General features: G+C 39.4%; 1 protein-coding gene across 2 annotated transcripts; it reads right to left on the bottom strand.

Moving 5' to 3' along the window:
* Window positions 1–382: 382 nt before the first annotated feature.
* LOC113588709 (macrophage mannose receptor 1-like) lies at window positions 383–17,860 on the bottom strand. 2 transcript variants are annotated; one of them, XM_027028006.2, is made up of 30 exons: window positions 17,756–17,860; window positions 16,937–17,323; window positions 15,489–15,668; window positions 15,264–15,413; window positions 14,936–15,049; window positions 14,221–14,358; window positions 13,950–14,129; window positions 13,628–13,779; window positions 12,670–12,786; window positions 12,463–12,578; window positions 11,761–11,909; window positions 11,356–11,555; window positions 11,070–11,191; window positions 10,299–10,371; window positions 10,035–10,191; window positions 9,757–9,792; window positions 9,134–9,300; window positions 8,956–9,017; window positions 8,754–8,854; window positions 8,472–8,611; window positions 7,250–7,352; window positions 5,420–5,568; window positions 5,074–5,179; window positions 4,734–4,966; window positions 4,426–4,591; window positions 3,440–3,598; window positions 3,149–3,265; window positions 2,751–2,921; window positions 1,118–1,150; window positions 383–867 (listed from the first exon to the last, which is right to left on the bottom strand). In XM_027028006.2, the coding sequence occupies exons 1-30, from the start codon at window positions 17,814–17,816 to the stop codon at window positions 626–628; spliced, it is 4,281 nt and encodes a 1,426-aa protein (XP_026883807.2). In that variant the 5' UTR covers window positions 17,817–17,860; the 3' UTR covers window positions 383–625. The 2 variants fall into 2 exon arrangements, with proteins under 2 accessions (XP_026883807.2, XP_026883806.2); XM_027028005.2 differs by having other exon boundaries at window positions 15,264–15,668.
* Window positions 17,861–24,470: the final 6,610 nt, after the last annotated feature.

The raw sequence follows: 24,470 nt of genomic DNA on the forward strand, positions 1-24,470 counted from the left end.
GCATGTTTTGTTTTAAAAAGATATTTGCTGCTGTCAGAGAGGGATTGTTGAACGAAGACCGCTGTCCGAAACCCGCGGAAGTCATCCAGTGGCAGACAGCCCTTTGTGCAGAAACACAAGAGCCCTGTTCAACAATGGTCAGCACAGTCCGATCTTTACTGGATCTAGAGTTAAGCATCCATTTCTTGACCCAGCCAAATCTACTGTGCAGATCTGCGGTAAAGCCACAGTCTTGAGGAGAGACTTCGGCCTGTTGTTTTGGGTATTTCGTTCCTCTGTTCAGAACAGTTTGCATGAGTGACACATGAAAGTAATGAACTATTTCCTCACTATGACATTGCAAGGCAACTTCAGGCAGCTTTAAATGAATCTGGATGCAGTGTTCATTAAAATATCTGTATTAAAAACATTGATTTAGCAAGCTTAGTCGCGTCTCCACCTTCTGAGACGAAGTCAGACTTTCCAACCTCTACGTGTAACTGCTAGCTAGTTCCTTCACCTTCCTCAATTTTGAGTAACTGAGACTACCAAAAGATAAGTTTAACTTGGATATAAGAAGAACTTAGATCTTACTGCATATGTTAAAAAGTAGACATTACCAGTTTACTTTTGTCAGTAAGAAACATTATAATGGAGGTTCCTGTTCGTTAATTTCCATTTGGTCAACTAACGCCTTGGTTTCTTTGTCATCTACCACGGGGTCAGTTTGTGTGTAAAATACTGGATCCTCAATTGGAGGATCCTGTTTTTTGGATGCTCTGCGGTAGATGAAGGCCAGTCCAGCCAAGATGCACACTGCTGCTATAGCCACGAGCACGGACACCACAATGTGTGCTCTCTGTTTCCCAGCATCCCCTGCAGCAGCATCTGAGAGTACAGATTGAACAGTTCTTAATTATGTCAGAGTACTTGGGTTAGAAAGTACCATTGTTTATGCATTTTAAACAATGATTGCAAACACAACAAGCACAAAATTCTATAACAATTTAGGACTTAATGAGTGCATATTCAAGTGTAGCATTTATACATATCCAGGTTTATAGGCTCTATTTATTCACAGTATTTCTCATTTTATATATTTTTAGAGATAGATAGATCACATCTGCAATGTTATTACCTGTATATGTCATTCTGGTGACTGACTTTGTATCTGAAATAAAACAGAAGGTTAATTAGCTAATTATTTCTGAATTTAAGCCTGAGGGGTAAAAGAATGAAAAGCAATGTACTGGACCTTAGAAAGGCTAGTCCTAAAAGGTTCAAGAGATGGTTCTAGGAGATGGTTGTCAGTCAACCAATATTTACTGGTATCCTTAAACTATCCAAACAGAACTCAACACTAAATACATAAATAGCAGGAATGTGAATAGGTGAGAGAAATATACTTCAACAGGATGAGATAATATTAAATATCCTGCACCAAACAATTAGGGTTTCACACAGGGTCCCACCCACTCTTCTTCTAAAAATTCACCTCACAGAGGTCAGACACGCCACTCTGTCGAAATATGCCCACGTCCATCAGATGATTCCAGTGTGGCATGTTAAGGGAGCAAAAGGAATTGCGCTGCTGGACTTGCAGGACATTCAAAGCCTTCCTGGGCATTTTCTGCTCTTGTACATCCAGCCTACTGTATACACAGGCCTCAAATATCCTGAGCTAAACCATTGAGATTTCATGTAGGGCCCAGCTCCACCTCCCTCCAAGCTCAATGACCTGCAGCCAATCCACCCCTCTGCTGCGCCCAGTAGCTACCTAAATGTTACCCATGCTGCCCTCCCCGTAGACTAAGGCTGTACCCAGTGCCCCAGGCACCCTTAATGCGATGCAATGACCAACTAGAATGCAGGCTCTAAAAAATAATTTATGTTCTTGGCCATGTTTGTAATAAAGTAATAATAATCTGTTTATATAGCACTTTCCATTTTGAGTCCAGAATCTCAGTGCTTTACATAATTAAAATATTGACAAGTCATAAAATCCAAAATTAAATTAAATGAAATCTCATGGTGCACTAGTCACCCAGCAGGAGATGAACACCCCCCCTCACAAATACACACACACACACACACACCCTGCATGCCCCGCTCCCAATCACCTAATTACTAAACGTGAGCATGTGTCTTGTTTTGTTCTGTGCTTATTTAAAGCCCACAGGTACTCTGTCAGGTCTGCACATTGCTTGCCTGTACAGCACCGTGAAGACATTGCATGCCTGATTCTGCGTTTATGCTGCTGCACTGTGAGCTGTTACTGCCAGATTATTTGAATGCAGTATACACAAATACCCCATGTTCGAGTCCAACTATTTTTTGGACCCTAGACTGCAGGAGAATGTTATTAGAAATAGATATATAGTGTGAGTAATTGAAATGCCCCATTATAGCTCCTGCCATGAGGAAGATTCTAGATTGTCTTATACCATTTCCCTGCAACTGTTTATAAGTCCTTCATAATATTTGAAAATTTTCCAATTTTCCACTTGTATTTTGCCTGTTCAGGTTCAAGGTACTGCTGTGATAGCGGAAAGGCGATCTGCCCTGGGACATGCATACAGTTGTATACATTTACACTCATACATTCATTAATGAAGAATTAGTACATGTACACAACCCTGTGTGTTCAAGTATTACAAAATGTCTTGATGTCATAAATCCTTTGTAAAAAAAACCTCATCCAATCACATGCCTTTGACAAGTCTCTGTTAGTTCTATGACTAGTGCTTCACTGTAGTGTAGTTTGTGCTCACCTTTGGCTACTTTGCAGATAAATGGCAAGCGATTTCCACAATGGCTTTTACGCCACTGTTTGCTAATGACTGATATGGACGCACAGAAGAGGTATTCAGAAGAATCTTCATTTTCAGATGGTTCCCAGTTAGTGTAATCCACAGCACTGTTATCAAGCCAGAGCCAGTGGTCTGCAGTCCAGAGACAAAGTTTGTGATGTATAAAGCCGTATATTTTAACCGATATATTTTTACATTTGGATTTGTGGAAAACATGCACCTACCAGTTACTGATGATGCAATTAGGTAAGAATACTGAGGTATATAGTAGTATCATGCTAATATGAGTTTTCTGGTATTGAGTTATGGAATTCTAGCATTCTAACATGAGTTTTATGTCATTGTTATTGTAATATTACCTGCATGGGTCTTGAAAAAGCCAATCCAGAAATACATATAATCATCCGGAAATAATGTAATGTAGTTCATTACATACTTGTCTTCCATCGGATCCATAATGCTAAGAAGCGTAGCTCCTGATAACAGTAAGTAGAAAGCATTATTAAAATTTTTGCAGTTGTAAGCAGATAGCAAGCATAATTTTCTTTTAAACATTTCTATAATAATTTTTTAGCTTCATGCTTATTGACTATTATCTAAAATGTTCCTCAAATGAATAAAACAGGTAAACAACGACTCATTTTCCTGACCTCTTGTCATACAAATTCGAGAGGCTGTGCTCCATGATTCTTCCTGGGTCACAAATGCATAACAGGACCCTTTATAAGACAGCCATGTCATCTTTGGATACATGTCAGTTCTCTCAGGGCACAGCCCTGGGTACTTAGTAGGAGCAACTGGGGCTGTTTCTGCAGAGAAGAATTAATTTGTAGCATTCATTTATTGTACTGACCTAAAAGGGTGCTAGGCCACATCTTAATGATAGTAACATGGAAAACCTCTTACCTCCAGACAGAACATGGCCTAGAAGATTTACTACAATGCTTTTGGAATCACGTGGTGGTATTTAGTAGGCTTTGGATATAAAGATGTGTATATTCTTTAGAATTTACTGCCTTTTAAAGTTTAATTAAAGTTAATTTAAAAAAAAATCCACACACCTCTACTTTTTAAGTGTATTGGAGCTATTCTAATATGCTTTCTAATAGCACATTGATCAAATGCCTTCTATGACATTCTTCAGCCAGTAGATAGCATCTTTGTTGATCAGTTGTCAGTTCAGGTATAGATTTAAGAATGCACAGCTCAGAAAGAAATATTGTGAAGCTTAGAAACTGACGATGAAAGACACTAGTTATTGCTACGAACCACAAGTACTTGCTACCAAGAGTGCTGCAAACCACATGGGCTACCAACCACACGTATGTGCTGCCAGGACAGAGATATCCTAGCTCTAGACTTATTTGAGGCAGGAATGGATCAGCATCACAACCTAAAGTGAAATCTTGCAAGGGGTTGTGGGCGAGAGGTGACTACTCTGCATGTGAAGGGGGTAGTATCAAAGAGAAATGTCAAACTTTCCTGAAAAACAGAGGAATTAGAGAGGGATTTCCCCCTTAAAAGTGAGGGCGTGGTCTTCTGGGAAATGCTGCTTAGCAAAACATTCAAATGGATTGAAAAGTTAATAGAAACATTCACTCATTTGCTGTGTTTCATTTGATAGCTCATTGCTCACCTGTTGACCTCTTGCACAGGCTATAGTACGTTTGATTGCAGGATGCTGTCTTCCAGTTTCCATAAATATCCACATAAACACAGGGGTGTTCTTTCCTTGGTTCATTGTAGGCCCAGCTCTCCATATTCAGATGCCAATTATCAATCCACAAGAAGTATCCATCTGTCTGTTCACAATTTTATAGTAACATTTTTTAATATTAACTTTTTTAGATTCCTTTTGATTTAAAGACAGTATATCATTAATCCCCCCAAAAAGCAAACAGGAAGTCACCCCGATCATTCATTCATTCATTCATTCATTCATACCTCCATGGTATTAAGGCCGATCCACATGGGCTGCCCAAATTTGTGTGTTTGCAGCACAACGTAGGACTGTGTGGGGACATCCCGAATACTGGCCAAGTGTGCTCCCTTTGTTTCACAGTGGTGCTTAGCTTCCGTCCAGGTCAGCTTGGTTTCAGTGACCATGTAAGAAGAATTTCCGACCTTAACGAACGTGTTAGGTGCCTGTGTGGTGCTTGGGATGATGAAGGAAGGATCTGAATACCGAACAGAAATACAAGAATAGCGGAGGTTGACAGCTGGTCATGCAGAAATTGTAGCAGTAAAGAGCTGAAGTATTCCCAGAAGTGTTCTTGTGGTTTACCAGGTGCTCGTCTGCAGATGAAGCCGTTGGTATTATTGCAGTCTCTTGTTACCCATTTGCCCGGCTCAGCTCTTCTCATATTTCCCATTACAACACAAGCTGGACCCTTAAACGTGAAAACACAGGGTTTTAATTCAGGAGCCTCTGAAATATGCCTGCTTCAGAAACACATTACTTCACCATTACAATTACCGAACGAAGGATGAAAATTCCTTCTCTTACTCAACTTTAACAGCAGCATTGTAATTTGGTGAGGAAAAAATAAATTGTATATGTAATAATGTAATAAATTGTGTGTATATTATATATATCTCTCTCTCTCTCTCAAATGCAATTGTTGTCCAACCATATTTTGCTGCAGTGATGGTTCTCCTTTAGCCCAGACTGTGTAATGTATTCCACTCCCATCTGTCCATCTGTATCTATTTATTGCTATATTACTCAAACCGATCCATAGATCTGAGGTGCTGTCATCCATTACTGAGGTTAGAAAGGCTATAACAAAAGAATAAAAAGATGACCTGTTAGACAAATCAGTAACCAGTCACTGGACACCTTTCATTCTTCCTTATTGTTTATAGTAGTTCACATAAAATGCAATAATTAAATGAGTCTTTAACAAGAAACACAGGACTATAGTGTGAAGGTCATAGTAAAAATTCACTCCTCTTGTTCTGAATAAAAAAGGACACCAACATCTGATAAGGAACCGCCTTGTGTGCTTGTAAATTAAGCTTTGCTTACACACATACATACACATTTCTCTTCCTCACTTCAGATAGCAGAAAACTGAAAAATATAAAATATAAGTAAGAACTCAAATGCAGCCGGGTGTCTCCATTTACATGGTGTTGGTTTCTTAAGCACCATCAAGTAAAATGTGTGTTTCCTGTTGCAATAAGTGCATGTTCATCCTATTCTCTGTATTCACTGTAAGCATGACCCTGTTTCTGAAGCATTTGGTGTTTAGCTTGTGTCCTTATGCCTTTTAGATTCTCCTGACAGTGGTGATCCTTTAGGCACTTGAGTATTGACATACAGCGCCCTGCTATCCTGTGACTTCACATTAATGTGCAGTTCTGCAATAGTAATGGCCTCCTTTTTCATTTTTTAGAAACATTTTTTACTTTCACTTTATGGTGCTTCATACAAATGAATGTAATTAATGCATTTGTATTAATATAATGTAATTGATTTCATATATGAATATTATGTAATTATATAGTGATACACACACACACACACACACACACACACACATATATATATATATATATATATATGTGTGTGTGTGTGTGTGTGTGTGTATCACTATATAATTACATAATATATATATACATAATATATACATAATACATACATAATATGTAATACATGTATGTAATACATGTAATACATACATACATACATAATACATACATAATATATACATAGTATATACACACATATATATATGTGTATGTATGTGTGTGTGTATATGTATGTGTATATATACACACACACATACATACACAATATATATATATATATATATATATATATATATATATATATATATATAGTAATTATCTAATATAATGTAATTTTAAGCTCTGTTTACTGTACACCTGGAGCAGCTGAATATGTCCTCAGTAGTCCAGCAGGTTGCCAGCACGCTGCCTCCCTTGGGTACTAACACCTGGCTTCCCTGCTCTAATCACCACAATACCTGTGGGGTCACTCCTGTCTTAGCATGTGATGCATGTGTTGCAACTACTATGTCTGTTCATTCCATACACCCCACCCACTTAATCCTCTACCTTGCACCCACACCCCTTAGGCACTTTTTAGGTGCACCATCTCTTATGGTACATTTTATAGGCGTACCATTATAGGCTGCAGTCCAACCTCAGTCAACCTGTCCCCTCATCATCACTGGTCAATTCCTGACCACAGGATTACTGCTGGCTGGGTATTATGGCATAGTGGTGGCGTCGCACCTGTGTGCTCGCATCAGGCAGAGCGTTGTTGCTGACGTTTTCACACGTTACTGCTCGCCTGCATGGGGTGAGCACTAACTCATCCTACTCTTATCCTTGTCGTTTGTGTTTCACTTTCTTCCAAAGAATGAAATGGCAACAGAAGCCAAGAACACATTTTGCTTTAACAGTAATTAGCTAGTGAACTGAGGTCTCACCGTGCTGAAGTCGGCCAAGAACAGAAGCTAGATCTCCTCCAAGACTTCTACAGTAGGATCGAGCTTCAGTCCATGTTTTTAGTTGCAGTCCTATTTTGTAACACTGGAAGTAAAACATACATGATTGTACAGAGAGCACTGACAAAACATAAGGTAAGGTTTCTGTTTGCATGTATGTGAGAGAGAGAGAGAAAGAGAGAGAGAGAGAAAGAGAGAGAGAGAGAGAGAGAGAGAGAGAGAGAGAGAGAGAGAGAGAGAGAGAGAGAGAGAGAGAGACACTTGGAGTGGATTAACCCACCTACACCGTGGTTGAATCTAATTAATGCATTTACATAAATTCACATGTGTTTATAAAGACATAATTGCCACGTTTTAATACCAAAAAGTCTCCCCCCCACCCCCAAAAAAAGCATAGCTGTAATAAGATTTGTGTTTGCTTAATGGAAGCATACACAGATGTAATAAAGTAGACTGGGATCCTACGGGATTCTGTACGTTTGTTACGCTTCCGACAGGAACAAGGCAAGAGGCAGAATGCAAAATACAGGAGGCAGTTTATTAAATGAGGAAACATGAACAGTAAAACAAACAGAGTACACAGAAAAGCAATGACGACGACCTGACAGAGACGTAACTAAACCATAATAACCAACAAACTAGAAGACAGAAACACAGGGCTTAAATAACCAAGACAATCAGACACTAAACAGGCTCAGGTGAACATAACAGAGAGAACTAAAACACGGACTGGACTGCAGGAACAGACGAGGGGCGGAGAAAACGAAACCAAGGAGCGGAACCGGGAAGTAAATGAAAAACAAAGATACAACAGTGAGAAATAATAAAACAGAAGCACTAAGAGGGTGGCCAATCGTTACAACGGTACAGCCTTCCTATCAGATTCATAACTGCCAATCCTGATTAAGTACTACTAATTGAATTCCAAACCCTTTGAGAACCAATCATGATAGTCCTGTTCAATAATGCTATAATAGTCCTCCCCAGTTTCCATCCTGTCTAGAAGTATTCTGTAATCTACATTGTATGGGAATAGAATTTAGAACAGTATTTAATCTTAACTGGAATTACCTCTGTATTATACAGTTTTAACGCACACCTACCAGCCAATCGAAGTTGAGTATTCGCCCATTGCCTATCATAACATGAAGGTGACTGATGGTTATAATGTAGACATAATGTAGAACCTTTCTTTAAAATATACCTGTCCCTTTAGGTTCAGCCAGTCCGAAGCACAGCCCCCTACAGGTTGGCCGGGGGCATCAGTGGCATTGATTAGAGCAGCTCCACTCCGCTCACAGATAAACTTCTCATGATGTGCACAGTGTACACTTTGCCAAAGGCCTGCAATGGTCAGTAGTAGAGTGTAAACTTTGCAGAAAACTTCCATGTTCCCCTCAAGAAATTCTATTTATTTTCTTACATAAAAGGTGCATTTTCACTCTTTGCGCATGGCGTGTGCCATTATCTTTGCGGTGAGTCTTACCCTGTAATCGAGTCATCCTCACACAGTTCTCTTCACTGTTTAAAAAGGCAGGCTGGTTAGTTTCCCATGCCTGGTATACTACTGGGGATCCATCCATCCACCTTGCCAGGGAACAATGATCATTTTATTGGTTCTTTTTAATATATTGCAAAATGCGCTCTTGAATGTAGGCAAAGCAGTGTTTTTCAGCTCCAAGACTCACGTTAGCGACTTGTCCATATCAATATTCATGCCAATATAAACGTCATGTAAGGCATATCTAGCCTGTATAAAAAAAATATTGCATGATCATTTCCGTCTGAGCTACGTCATAAAAACGTGCATAAGTGTGTACTATGTATTCAAAGTTATCTTAATGTTTGCGTAATTGGTAAGCATACCTGATGCCATACAAAAACTCTCTCCTCCTCATCATTGATGACCACAAGATCACTGTGTCTCTGCTTACAGAAATGTCGTGCATTTGCCATAGCCATGGAAAAACCTTGATAGGTGTAATACTGCTTGCCCTTGAATATAATCCAGCCATCAGAGGTTGTATTATAGCCTGTCAAAAAGAGAGAGAGAAAGTCTTTGATAGTTAAATTGACAGTACAAATATTCTGTGGAAACTAAGTCATTGAAGCTAATAGTACACCTGGGCATCAGCAGTTGCTCAGAAGGCTTTTAGTAACTTTTAGAAGACTTTTAGTAATTGCTCAGAACTTTTAGTAATTGTTTAGAAGACTTTTAGTAATTGCTCAGGACTTTTAGTAATTGTTTAGGAGACTTTTAGTAATTGCTCAGGACTTTTAGTAATTGTTTAGAAGACTTTTAGTAATTGCTCAGGACTTTTAGTAATTGTTTAGAAGACTTAGTAATTGCTCAGAACTTTTAGTAATTGTTTAGGAGACTTTTAGTAATTGCTCAGGACTTTTAGTAATTGTTTAGAAGACTTTTAGTAATTGCTCAGGACTTTTAGTAATTGTTTAGAAGACTTTTAGTAATTGTTTAGAGGACTTACTTCTGCTTCCAATTTCTACTTCTTTTGGAGTCACTCCTACAAGGAGACAAAGGCCAGAAGCAAATCTGAGAACCTGTTCCGAGAACCGGTCTATTCACGCTAGTTGTTCATATGATGTGTAGTGAAAAACGTTTAGTGAAAATGTTTAGTCTAACTTGTTTTGTGTTCATTCTTCATTCATTCTTTGTTTTTGTTTTTTATAGTAATGATAGTATAAGGTATGTAACTAAATACACTTATCCAATCTGAAATGTCATTTGAAATTTGAAATGCTCGACCTTTTTGAATTTCACAAAACCACGCCTTCCTGTCTTCACAGTGCAGGTCATTCCATTGTCCTTCACCTCGCCAAAACCGGTGAAGTCTAACCGTGACACAGTTTTCCACATTGTTTAAATTATTCGGTTGACCATCTTGCCAGTTTTCATAGGATGACTGAAAGAGGAGAAGCCAAAGTTGAATTCCGTCCAAGCACAGCCCCCATAAGGCAACTCCATCCCAAATCATCCCATGTTGACAAAAGAGAATTTATCAAAGCTCACAGAGGACCCATCACTCCATACGTAACCAGCAGAAGGATCCTGGATGCTGTAACCAATCCACGCTTCAGTTGAGCTGTGAACATAACCAATACATATATATATGAGGAGCCATTTGTGAAGTATTTATGGAATCATGAGAAACCCAATATACGAGGAAAAAAACCCTAAGGAAATTAATTAAAGCTTCAATATATATAAAATGTATTCATATTATAAATTCATAGAATGTACTCAACTACACTGAAGAAGACAACACACCTTCATTTAAATCACCATAATTTAACAACATTTCATTTCTACTAGGAAAGCGCTTTAAGGAAACTGAGCATAATAGTTATGAAATCACTGGTAACATTGGTAACAAATCTCATCTACATTCTCAGGACAATAAAATCCCTTGTAATTGATGTGATGTTATGTATAAATGTAGATTAAAAGCACAAAACCAGGTCATATTAATGTTTTATGACTGGGGGTTCAAAACTCCATTACAGCCAGCTGGCTTCTGAGTGCAACAGCACTGTAATCTGTAATTTGTAGATGAGATAGGGTAAATCTCAAAAAGTGATGTTAGATTCAACATTCATCTTAAAATATTGCTTGGTGCTTGTATGTGCAACTGAAACATGCTTTTTTTTTTTGCCAGTCAGCCACTGCAAACCAACAATGTTTACATTGTGCATTTGTCACCAATCAGAATGGCTTAAAGGCTTCTAGGTATAAAGAAACTTAAGAGAACATAATGAATGGAAATTAGTGTTATCCTCTTACAATTTAGTACTCTCAGGAAAAGAATCGTCACTGTGGACACTCAGGAGATCACCTCCAAGCTCCTGGCAAAAGGCGAGCGCCTCAAACCAAGATTTTACATCTTTGTATCCTGGATCGAACAGCTTCAGAAAAGAGAACCAAACAAAAACATGCCAACCACAAGCAACAACCCTGCTTAAATATTTGGATTTAAAGCATTTGGCATATAGTTAGTTCCCCAAGTGCCATGATCCCTCCCACCCTTCTAATGTCATTATTTGGTATTATTAATCATCCTAATTATTACCTTGAAGCATAAATCTCTGTTTGTGATTGGATGCCAGTCCTGTGCACAGCTTACAGGAGTGATGATGGAGGTGGCTGGAGTTGTCACCACCCCCTCAGCTATCTGCTTGCAGATGTATTTCTCCTTATTAGTACAGTTTAGCACATCCCATAATCCAGCAAGTATTCCCGTGGTCATGGCAACACATCCTTTTTTTCCACCTGTATTTTTAAAAGACATTTTTTAAAGTATTTCATCCACCACCAACCCCCCCCCCCCCCAAAAAAAAACAAGCAAAACAAAAACAAAACAAAAAAAACCTATTAAACATTAGCAAAACATTACCGAAATTATTCTGCCTGAAAGAAGTGAATGAGAATGCATTTTGTGGACAGAAGTCTAAAAGACATGATGTTTTGTATTTACCAGGCATTCCAGCATTGAAGTGAGTGAATGCAACTTTGTCGGTATTGGTCCACTCAAAAGAGCGTTGATTCCTTTGGTTAGACAACCCAATCCAGAAGTGTTTCTCAGGTCGTGCGCCAACCAAGCTGACCAAGAATGCATTTTCAACCCTGAAATATAAAGAAAGAACATCAAAGGAGAAGAATGACTAGCTCAACAGTTTCCAAAAAATGTGTTAATTAGAGACTAAAAAGAGAAATCAGTTCCAAAACATCTTTAAAAAATGACAATGTAAATAGTTAAACAGTAGTCCCAATTAAGATGAATTACCATTCTTCACCTTCATCAACGCTTAACAACCTGCAAAAGAGCCCCACTCTCTTACAGTGGTATTACAAATCTGAAGTTTTGTTGTTTGTCGTTGGTGCACTCTGAGTCATGGTTATCTCCTTTTTTATTTCTTCTAGCTTGTTTCTGACCCTTTTTTATTACCCTGAACTGGTTTTCCTTTTGATAATATTGATTGGCGCTAGAAAGTACAACCGAAACATAATTTTTTGCCAGTCTGCCACTGCAAATAAGCCCTTTGTGCATTGTGCTATTGTTTATCACAAAGCAGGCTTTTGAGTATAAAAGCATATAAAGGAGCTTTACAGGAATACAACATACAATTCATCAACTGATACACATTTAGGTAATTTCCAGTTACCCAAAAAAGCCAACCTGTTTGTAATGTCAACCAAATAAGATCCTGTTTCCTCACACATCTGTTTGGATTCCTCAAAGGTTTTACTCTCTGATCCTGCTGTGTAGCAGTAGCTACCATATCTGATCCAACCCTTAAACAGCCAACAAATGTGAGACAAATAAGAGGACAAATTTAAGTCAGATGGTGCTGTGACAACTAGACACCTTCTTAGGGATACTTACAGGTTTGCAGCCTGGACTTCTGACAACAGTGTCATTAGCGGATGGATTCGAATTGGTCTTTTTCTTACAGATATATCCACACTGGCGCTGACAGATTTCATTAGCCCACTTTCCCTCCTAGTAGAGAAATAAATGTGTTTATGGCATGAAACAAGGATCTCATCTTCTAAATACATACTTTATGCTTCTTCAATAAATGTTCACTAAACGAGAAAGAGCATACACTTAACAGACGATGTGTCTGTTTAGAATGGATTAGATGGGTCTGTGTTATCGTCTTAGTAATGACTCAGGTCATGAGGTTGCGTATTGACGTAGTAATGACTGGTCGTGAGGTTGGGTATCGTCTTGGGAATGACTCTGGCCATGAGGCTGGGTACTGTCCTGGTTCTGACTCTGGTTGTGAGGTAGGGTATTGTCTTGGTAATGACTGATTGTGAGGTAGGGTATTGTCCTGGTAATGACTGACTGTGAGGTAGGGTATTGTCTTGGTAATGACTGACTGTGAGGTAGGGTATTGTCCTGGTAATGACTGATTGTGAGGTAGGGTATTGTCCTTTTAATGACTGACTGTGAGGTAGGGTATTGTCTTGGTAATGACTGACTGTGAGGTAGGGTATTGTCCTGGTAATGACTGATTGTGAGGTAGGGTATTGTCCTGGTAATGACTGACTGTGAGGTAGGGTATTGTCCTTTTAATGACTGACTGTGAGGTAGGGTATTGTCTTGGTAATGACTGATTGTGAGGTAGGGTATTGTCCTGGTAATGACTGACTGTGAGGTAGGGTATTGTCTTGGTAATGACTGATTATGAGGTAGGGTATTGTCCTGGTAATGACTGACTGTGAGGTAGGGTATTGTCTTGGTAATGACTGACTGTGAGGTAGGGTATTGTCTTGGTAATGACTGATTATGAGGTAGGGTATTGTCCTGGTAATTACTCTGGTTGTGAGGTTACCTCTCCCCTCATTAAAACACAGTTCTCCTCATCTGCTACACTCGGCTCATTTCTCTCCCACCAGGCGAATGGGACACAGGAGTCATCACTCCACTCAAACAGCTTCAGGGTCCTGAGGTCACTAAAACCGATCCACAGCTCATCCATCTTTGCTGTATGGGTTGGAGGAAATGATCAATGGCTGCAGGCTATTTGCTTCAGTTTCACCACTAGTTCCAACTACCTACACCTGTGGTGAACACTTGTTGCTCATTGCTTTTCGCATCTTATAGGTCTTGAATGAACTGCAGTAATAATAGGAAACTCATGTAGTTTAACTCACAATAGCCAAGGTTTGAGATGATGAAGCTTTGCTCCTCTACACTGAGGATGCTCAGCAGGTCTCCACCTTCTTGTCGACAGGCGTCTCTTGCCTCTACCCATGTTTTTTTTTCACGATTAATGAAATAGCAGTGGCCTGAGTGAGGAATCAATGGGCTCGGACAGAACCCTGTGTGCACCGCTGGACAACAAGGTGCACCAAAATAACTTTCAGAATACACAACCACTACACCAGAGACTAGTTTTATAAAGCTAACACTAGAAAACCTTACCTGGTGGAATTGTGAGAGTAGCAACACCTCTTTGGCAGACATATCCGTGTTTCTCAGAACAAATACTAGTGGACCATTCAGAGCCATAAAACTGACTTGTCACGCCACAGTTATGCCCTGGCTCGGAAGATGGCTGACCTTTCCCCCCAAAACAAACAAACAAACTGTCACAGAAAGCTCGCCTCCCCTGGGTCACGTGGTTTGGCCAGCCACGTGTAGTGGGGGGGATCTGTTTGTGGCCACACCTGCACCTTTTTTGTTTATATGCATTTAAACCCGTGTCGAGGTGTGCAGAGGTGGTCATTGTTGACGTAACGTGTTAATGTGGTGTGTTGTTGTTACTGGTTATACTCGTCATTGTTAGATGTATACGTGTTTATCGTGTTCGTTTAGTGTTAATCGTTTCATGTTCATGTTCTTTGTTTGTAACACGTGTGAGTGCCGTTGTCTTTATGTGTTTGAATAAATGTTCGTCCACGTCGTTGGAGCCAGTGCTTCCTGCCCCTCACCCTTTGGCACTCGGGCCACCCCGCGTTACACAAACAAATATACAAACACACATCCAAACAAATGAATGAGTTAACTAGAGAGAGACACAATGTGTTATTATATTATGACAAATATGACCTGTAACAATAAAAATAACAGATGTGGGATTTGTACTGGCATTCTTCTGAGCGAGATTCTGGATGGAAAACTAAAGTTAAAAACTCACCACTGAGCCATTTCAGATAACGTAACGGTTGTCCATTGATCCAGCGCCAGCCACTTGAGGTATCTAAACTGTTCAGCCCAATCCATAATTTTACATTCATGCGCTGAGTTAACCCTGTGTGATTGATAAGAGTATTCTTTGCTAATAACCATCATTCTGTTGTAGTTACAGTGCATCATGTTCTACAAACATTTGTTTTTTTTAACAACCTGATAACTAGTAACACAATAACTGCTCAATAAGATGACCCATTTACTAGCCTCTAATGTCTTTTTGTTTTCTTGCTTCTTCCCACCTGATGATGATTGTGTTAGGAGGCATTCTGTACCTGATATGAAGGTCTGCTCATGGGGCTCAGTGATGCTTAGCAAGTCTCCAGCCTGCTGTTGACAGCTCTTCCTGGCTTGATGCCAGGTGAGTACAGAGATCTCATTCACCTGGTAATAGATGCCTGTCATGGGGTTCTTGCTCCAGAACTCTTGAATGGAAAATAGATTGATTGGTACATTTTTGAATGAACACAGTGTATAGTGTTTCTGAAGGCACCAGGTACCTATTTGTTGTGTTGGACAATAGCCCCAGAGCTCGTTGACCTCATATTCACTTTCAATTGCACACCATAGTCGTCTGTTGGAGGAGTCTTCTGTTGTGCAGTCTGCATACCATTTATTTTTGTACCGGAAGGGAAAATGACACGGCCGTCCAAAGGCATTTCCTTCGAGGGTATAGAATTCTGTCAAAAGAAAATGGACAGTGTGTCTGTTAAATTCACTGAGGCCTAAAACATCATCTGCAATGTTAAAACAAGAATGTGGGAGTTATGTAATTAATACATAGATTAATTACACAGAAATAAATGTACTATATTCATTTAGATTTTGAAAAATCTAATGAATTAATAGAAAAATATAGCTTACTAATTACAACATCTATGACTAATGCTGGTCTGCAGAGCTTAGAGGTATGCAGTGTGCTCTTGTTATTCGGTTACTACCTCATTATAATGTGGAATTTCACTTGGTCTGAATACAGTTTGCCTGAGTGCATTTCATTCTTGTAGCTGATTGTAGCTGACTGTTGGTGTACTTGGGCTCACGCCCACAAACCGGAGCGTTCCCCGTTTCCCAGGCAACCGAGTCACGTCCGGGTTTTCCTCTCTCTCTCTCTCTCTCTCTCTCTCTCTCTCTCTCTCTCTCTCTCTCTCTCTCTGGTTCTCTGTCTCCTCCCCTTTCTCTCCAGCTGTTCCGAGTTGGTCCCTAATTGTAGGCTTATTTAAACCTTGTTTCTGCGTCTCTTGTTTGTCGGTCATTGTTTGTTATTCGTTGTCTCCCTTCAGCTCTCGTCAGCTCTCGTCAGCTCTCGTCAGCTCTCGTTTGTCCTCGCTCATATGTGTTTAATAATCTTCCGTTTAGTCCCGCTTCTCATTCCTCGCCCCACGTTCATATATGTTTTCTCTCCGCGCTCTGTTTAGTTATCCTCGTTGTTTATGTTGCTTTACTTTAGTTCCGCTACCTGTATCTTCATCATGCATATTGTTTATTTACCTTACGAAGCCTTGTTCTATTATCCCCGCTTGTCCAAGTTTTTGTGCTCATAGTTGTATTGATCATTGTTGCTATCAGTAAGTATTTCTTTGTTTGTGTATATACTTTGTTGCCTAACCCTTCACCCTATTAGCCTGTTCCTCTTATGTTTGTCTGTTTATCCTTGGTTGTAGTCGGTATTTAATCTTTGTTAATAAACACACTACTTGAGTCCATCCCATCCGTCCCTTGCATTATGGCTTCCCAGAATAGTTCAGTTTCGTATAAACGCGTCGGCACTTCGCAAGTGTGTTCGCGCACCATCCCGCGTTACAGTTGGCTGTAATGTGTAAAGTGCAAGATTCCACCTCTGTGTTTTTAAGGCTAAAAACGTACAGATACTAAATGGTGATTAAACAACTATGTCGTTCATGTTATAACGCTGCTGTTAATTCCAGTGTTACATGAAGGTGGATACCTTCATATGGCCGTGAGCAGACGTTGTCCACTGTTCCAAACACTGTCCACTTGCCCTCAGCCCCTGGGTTTGTGGACAATTTTACTTGCTTAGTTCTTCCCTGAATAGACAAGTACAGTGACTCATTCTTCAGGCCAAACAGAGAGTTGCTGTGGCATTCCCACTTTTGAAGGCTGCTCTCGGCATCACAGGTGTACCATATCAGATTATTGCCCTCGCTGTTTACCCTCACACCCAAGCATTTCATCCTACTGACGCTAAAGATGCGGCTGTCGGAGGTCCAGCGGAACTGCTGTCCCAGGCTGAGGGGGTTACACACGATTAGACTTTGCAAACTGTCACCCAGGCAACCTTTCTTAAGTGTGTTGTAGATCAAAAAGGTTCCGTCTGGACAAAGAAATAAATGGGTGTTACGGGGGAACAGTAGGTCAATATGACTTTAAAAAGAAGTGGAGTATTGTAAAAATAAATATGTATAATTTATTCTATATTTTGAAATGTATACAGTATTTTTGCAATTAAAAGCTTTAGCTTGATGGACTGAATTATATCAGATTCGAGTTGAGTTCGCTAATGTCAATAAGGAAATTTCCAGCAAACTGAATGAAAACCAAAACAGATAATATCACTGCAGGTTGCTAATAGGTTTTTTTTTTTTTTAATGTACTGCCTTATAGGTTCTTGAAGAAACAGCATTCCTGAAAAGCACTATATAAGTCTCATGTATTAATAATAATATCATAGACCCATGTGTGTTCCATCTTCAGTTGAGATGAGCAGTAAAACATTTGAACATAAGTGGAAAAAGAGTCAGCATACCTGATTGAGAAAAGCAGTGTGGTATCTTAAGTGCAAGCACAATGACTATTATTGTCATCATCTTGACAGTGCTAAATATCTACTGCAAGGCCCTACAGGAGATCATTGAAGTGTCAGTCCCCTTGTGTGGCTATTTTGGAAGGTTGGTCTGCTCTAAAGAGGAGTGGTCAGTCTTTGTAACATAATCTATATGCTGTCACATGCTTTTGGTTTTGGAGCTGAGGTGACACATTAATACCACTATAAGACTACTCGGAAGAAGTATGAAACATGCTTTAAGATTAGTTGGAGTATTGTTATTAACCGTTAATCAGTACAGTTTTGTGTGTATGTGCGTGTGCATGTATATGTTGAGATGTGGTTAATGTGTATAAACTGGTCATGCACAGCACACTGGCAGTAAAAGCATTCATTGAGCAATACATATGCATGTATGTGTTAAAGATATACAACTCATTCAATGTCCATAACCAGTTGTCACAATAGGCGTTAATAAAATGATTTTTCATTCATTTTTCCGCACTTACCTTTTATTTGCAAACATTCTCGTTTCCTCGATTTTGATACATCTGTATATACAATGCTAATGTGGTTGGCTTTCCTTAATGAAAATGAATATGCAACCAGGTCAGTAGCTCTGTATCTTGCAGTAAAGACAATGTGCATAATTATGCATAAATCAAATTCTTTAGTTTACCTGGCTGGATTGAGGCTATATTTATAATTATATTTTGTCAAACCAATATTTGGTGTAATTGTTTCCCATTCTCACATTACAACTGCTGTTATAGACATCCTGCAGGTCTCCTGGTCATCTGGGATTATGGGTCCTGCAAATCTCCCAGTCATATGGGATTATGGGTCCTGCAGCTCTTCCAGTGATCTGGGATTATATTCCTTCAGATCATAGACATCTGGGAATTTGGTCCTGCAGTTCACCCACTCATCTGGGATTATGGTCCTCCAGATCTCCCAGTCTTCTGGGATTCTGGATGCTTCACCAGTAACCACCATTCACTGCTTTATGGAAACTAAGGGTTATGGTGGAAAAGTTTCTTCTCCACATATCTTACTAGTGTTCTTCTGATGACACAAAACTTTCCCATTGTCTAATCAAGATGATGTGATGCCTTTTAAAAATGATCTTTGAGTATTCTACTTTGACAGACTGAGATGTGATTTTTAAAAAAATATGCTTTAAAATGCTTTTGTCAGCAGTTAAAAAACAAGAAGAGAAACAAAACTTCCCCTTTAACAGTGGTTGGTTTTATAGTACTTTAAAATAGCTGAAATGACCTTGTGTAACATAGTATATTTGTTTATTCCTCCGTGTCATGTTGAACTGTCATGTTCAGCACTTCCTCTATAGGTCTGGAAACAGGCATCTGAAGGAACTTGGATTTCTGCAAAGTGTCACAGGTCCATCTTGAAAAAGAACCGGGGTGCTTTCATTTCCTCCTGCTCCAGGCATACACATCCTTCCCCTCTCTGAAGTGACTTGCACAGACTGCAGAGCGAAGATCTGTTATTGACGTAGAACATCCATCCTGAACAGGCCAGCAGTTTCAGACGGCAAGGGGGCCCAGAGGTTGTGTAATGTATTTGAAACATCTGCTGCAGTGATTGCATTTCTTAACAAAGTATTGCACATTGCTCAATAAGAGGACATTTGTATGGAACATACAGTTTATACCATTTAGGCCCATTTTAATTTTTCTTTCATCTGCTCTTTTATATTATACATTTCTTGACAGCTTTTTTTCTGTGAGACAGTAAAAACTTGTCAGGATATTTTTCCACTGAATAAGCAGTCGCTGTGTGAGCTGTACCCATGTAAATGTGCACCTGTGTCCAGGTGCAGTCTGATTACATATCAGGTGCCAATATTAATTGATGACAGTGAGCAAGTTCAGTGACATAATGAACATGCTTTCAGTTTTTTTATGCACGAAGGCTGAGATTTTCATTCATAAATCTGTTTGTAGGTCACTGCCATGTCAATGAACGTTCACAGGCAATAAAGTGCAGTAAAACATCATGTAAGAGTGGATTCTGCAATCTTAAAGGTTACTCTTTTACCCAAATTCTATCTGCCTTCCTGGAAAGGTCTTGACATATGGTGCTACATGGACTGATTCTGAACAGAGTCTTTCATGCAATGTTTATCATTTATAGGAGATACACAATGCATCAACATGCATCCTTTGCACACTAGCATTAGAATTGTACTATTGACTGAAAGACAATTTAACAAATTGCAAATGCCCTTTATCCAAGGTTCAGTAACATTTCTACAAGCTCAGCCTTGTTCTATCCCCCATTAATGTCAATGTGAATTCAAGTGAACAACCAAGTTAATTAAAAACGTAAAGGACATAATAGCACATTTTATGTGCCATCATATCTTGGATGAGCAAACAGTTGTCTTGGTGCCAGTGCGTTGTACTCTGTGTGTGTGTTTGTGCACGAATGCATGCATGCGTGCAGCTGAAAAGATCAGCTTTGGAAGAGTCATTTTTAAGGTTAATAAGTTCTGCGAGCGTGCATTTTTGCATGTGTGCGTGCAGCTGAAAAGATCAGCATTGGAAGAGTCATTTTTAAGGTTAATAAGTTCTGCGAGCGTGCATTTTTGCATGTGTGCGTGCAGCTGAAAAGATCAGCATTGGAAGAGTCATTTTTAAGGTTAATAAGTTCTGCGAGCGTGCATTTTTGCATGTGTGCGTGCAGCTGAAAAGATCAGCATTGGAAGAGTCATTTTTAAGGTTAATAAGTTCGCAGTGGACTATTGGAATATAGCACTGTTAAGAGCTTAGATAAAGACAGGTATCAGGTCTTGGTGACATGTTCACTCTGGTTTCTAAAGTCATTAGTAAGAAGAGTGCCCTCAATCTCTGCATGGTTCTTCACTCTTTGTGTTAATTTCAGGATGACATGGTTGTTTTTCCTGTTGATTGGTAAGGCAAAATATGTTTGCTCACTGTTTTGTACATTTGGGGTTATTGTAAGGTCAGATGAAGTAAACTTGGTCTCTGGAGTAACCAGATGTCATACTTAAATCTTGTATACTTCACCAAGGCTACAATTTTGAATGTCTCTACATCTCTTGCAACAGTACACTGCAGTTACTCACCTGGAATCCACTTCTTTGGATTTTTATATATGCATATATCAAGCAATTAGATACAATTATTTAAATATCTTGGTTATCTAATCTTGTTTAGTGCATTTAAAATTTGTGCATTTTTAATGAGTTCTTTTTCTTGTAGTTGTTTCATTTTAAAATATTAACATTTGTAAAGAACGTAATGATATGGATAAGCACATTTTATCTTTAAAACAAATACATATCCAGAAGTTGCACTTGGGGACAGTCTCTCATTCCTGTTTCTTGAACAACAAATCCTTCATGTTAATTACAATGCAGTTATTAAACAATTCACAGTGGTTACTGAATAATAAGACCGGTGTTGTTAACTTTACGCTCTGGTCTGTGTGCAGTGCTTCCATGTTATATTTATCGTATGTTTTCTGTCAACCTGCGCTAGCGTTGGCTGGCTGCCAGGTCCAGTGTGAATACCCGGACCATGTGCCTTCAAAGAGAGCGTGTGACCTCCATACCGACTGCACAGACGGGGCAAGAGAGGAGTTTTATGGTATATGCTGCAATCCAGTCTAAAACCTGGCCATCATTGTCGTGACGTTTGTCCTGTACTTCGGGTTATCCCGATCGTTTCTGTGCTAATGCTGCGCAGACTAAGTTTGGTTTGGCACCATGTTACCTACAGGTTTCTGTGACTTCGAGGCGGGCCCCTGTGGATGGAAAGATTCCAGCCATGGTACCTACCAGTGGCGGCTGGAGACAGCCAACATTAGCAGCGACCCGGGTGTGGACCATACCACCGGGTCGCCATGGGGTATGGACCTTCCAGTTAGCACCGTTTGGTTATATGTAAATAACATGTGCTGATGCTATGTGTTTCTGTCATTTACAGGACATGTCATGCACATAGAGGGTGAAAACCCTCAGATGCTCTCTAAAGCATTAATGGAGCAAACTTTCCCTAAATCCTCGACGCTTGGGTGTCAGATAAGGTACATGATAGGACAACAGAGTTAAAAAAGATGTTGCAGATATAAGACTAATGAGGAGTAACACAAATAGTGACATTTAGCCCAAGACTGAAACCACAAACCTGCAGCTTCAACTTACAGTTATGTGTAAAATAATAGCAGTGTGTATAAAACAACCGAGAAAAAGCTCAATCCTCATAATAGCATTTATTTCCATATACACAAAGGCACTGGGAGCACTGCACATTCAATTCCAAATCAAAACATGAACGAAATATCAATTTTTAAACTGAAAATGAAGAAAAAAGAATAATGGGCTGTTCAAGGAATCAGTGTCTTCATTTTCATTTACAAACTCGAATATTTACAGTATAAATAAAGTTGTTTACAGATTTAGCTTTTCTGTTGATCACTGAACTAATATTTAGTTATACAACCTTTATTTCTGATAACTGCTTTACATCTGTGTGGCATGGAGTCAACTAACATCTGACACCTGCGAACAGATATTCCAACCCAAGCGGACTGGATTACATTCCACAGTTCTTCTGCATTCTTGGGTTTTGCATCAAAAACAGCATTTTTGATGTCACTCCACAAATTCTCAATCAGATTGAGGTCTGGGGATTGGACTGGCCATTTTATAACATCAGCCTGGAACCAGGATGTTGCCCACTTGCTGGTGTGTTTGGGGTCGCTGTGCTGCTGAAACATCCATTTCAAGGTCATTTTTCTTCAGCATAAGGCAACATGACCTCTTCCAGTATTTTCATATATTCAAACTGGTCCATGGTGCCTGGTATGCGATTAATGGGTCAGACTCCAAAGTATGAGAATCATCCACAAACCATTATGCTTGCACCTCCATGTTTTACAGTCTTCACAGTGTACTGTGGCTTGAATTCAGTGTTTATGGGTCGTCTCACAAACTGTCTGTGGCTTTTAGATCTAATAAGAACAGTCTTGCTCTCATCTGTCCATAGAATGTTGTGCCACTTCTCTTTATACCAGTCAACGTGTTCTTTGGCAAACTGTAACCTTTTCAACACGTCTTTTTTTCAGCAATGGTACTTTACGAGGTTTTCTTGCAAATAGTTTAGCTTCACGTAGGCATCTTCTGATTGTTGCAGTTTTCACAAGTAACTGAAGATCACTTTTGATTTTCCTGGAGCTGATCATTGGATGTTTCTTTGCCATTCTTGTTATTCTATGATCTACGCGGATGGTAGTATTTCTTTTCCTACCATGTGTTTTGGGTTTTGTTTGCCATTTTAAAGCATTTGAGATCATTTTAGCTGAGCAGCCACTTATTTTCTGCACTTCTATATATTTTTTCCCCTCTCCAATCAACTTCTTGATCAAAGTTCATTCTCCTTCAGTACAATGTCTGGAACAACCCATTTTACTCACTGAGCAAGGGCTAAAACCAGCAGGTACAACATTTGCTGCCCTCCTTCTTTAAATAAAGGCCATAATTGACACCTGTTTCTTCGTAGAATGAATGACCTCACTAATTGAACTCCACACTGCTATTAATTTGAACACGCCCCTTTCATTAAATTAGTTACACCCAATTAGCAGCGTGCATGTCATGACTGTTGATTCTGTTGGTTGCCCATTACTTGGCTACACCTAGTCATGTATTTTTCCCCATGTTGTATTATCTTTTTTGCCAAAATCAGTAATTAAATATATTAGTTATGTTAGACTGCTATTATTTTGCACATAACTGTACAACTCAAACCGTTTACAGTGTCCTTGAGAAATATTGCTACTCTAAATGAACACAAACAAAACTGTATAATCTTATTGCAGTACCATTATTAAATTTATTTTTCCTGTAATGGTAATTATTTTTTAATAAATAATAATAATAAAAAAACAATTCAGAATTATTAGCAAACATAGATTTAGTATTTTACTCCCACACTGATTCTGCTATAATGTTCACTGAACTGGGAGACAGTGAGGTTCAGACAATCTCTCTATGTAGAATGTTTCCTGTTCTCCAGAGTCCTTAGTACTTCTGAAACCCCAAAGGACACATAAAGCCACAGCATTTTTTTTTACTGCACATGTAAATGTTTGTCTTTTGTTACAGTTTTTGGTACCACCTTCAGGAATCTATCATAGCGTCTCACTTTGCCCTGAGTGTGCTCACTGACAGGCCGGCCATGCTTCTGTGGGAGACTAAACAAGGTCAGACTGATGGCTGGGTGAATGCATCTGTGAGAGTGGGGAATCGACCCAGCGGGTTCAAGGTAGGGAGCGTGATCTTCACTCAGGCCCAGACTATCACAGACTGAGCTTTTGCTCACTCCTTGATTCTTTTGACATTTTTTGATCAATTTAGATTTTGATTGTTGCTTTATACCTTTACCTGACATATGATGCTCAAATAATTTTGGATCTTTCTTGTTTTAACACACACGCACATGCACACGCACGCACGCACGCACACACACACACACACACACACACACACACACACACACACACACACACACACACACACACACACACACAGCTGGCGTTTTCTGTCAACCCCACATATATTGGAAATCAAGACATAATGCTGGATGATATTAGGCTGTCAGGCTGTGTGGAAGGGGATGTCCCTGAGGGCTCAGAGCAGCTCAGCTGT

Source organism: Electrophorus electricus, chromosome 18, assembly GCF_013358815.1.
Source record: "Electrophorus electricus isolate fEleEle1 chromosome 18, fEleEle1.pri, whole genome shotgun sequence".
In the NCBI taxonomy this organism is placed as follows: domain Eukaryota; kingdom Metazoa; phylum Chordata; class Actinopteri; order Gymnotiformes; family Gymnotidae; genus Electrophorus; species Electrophorus electricus.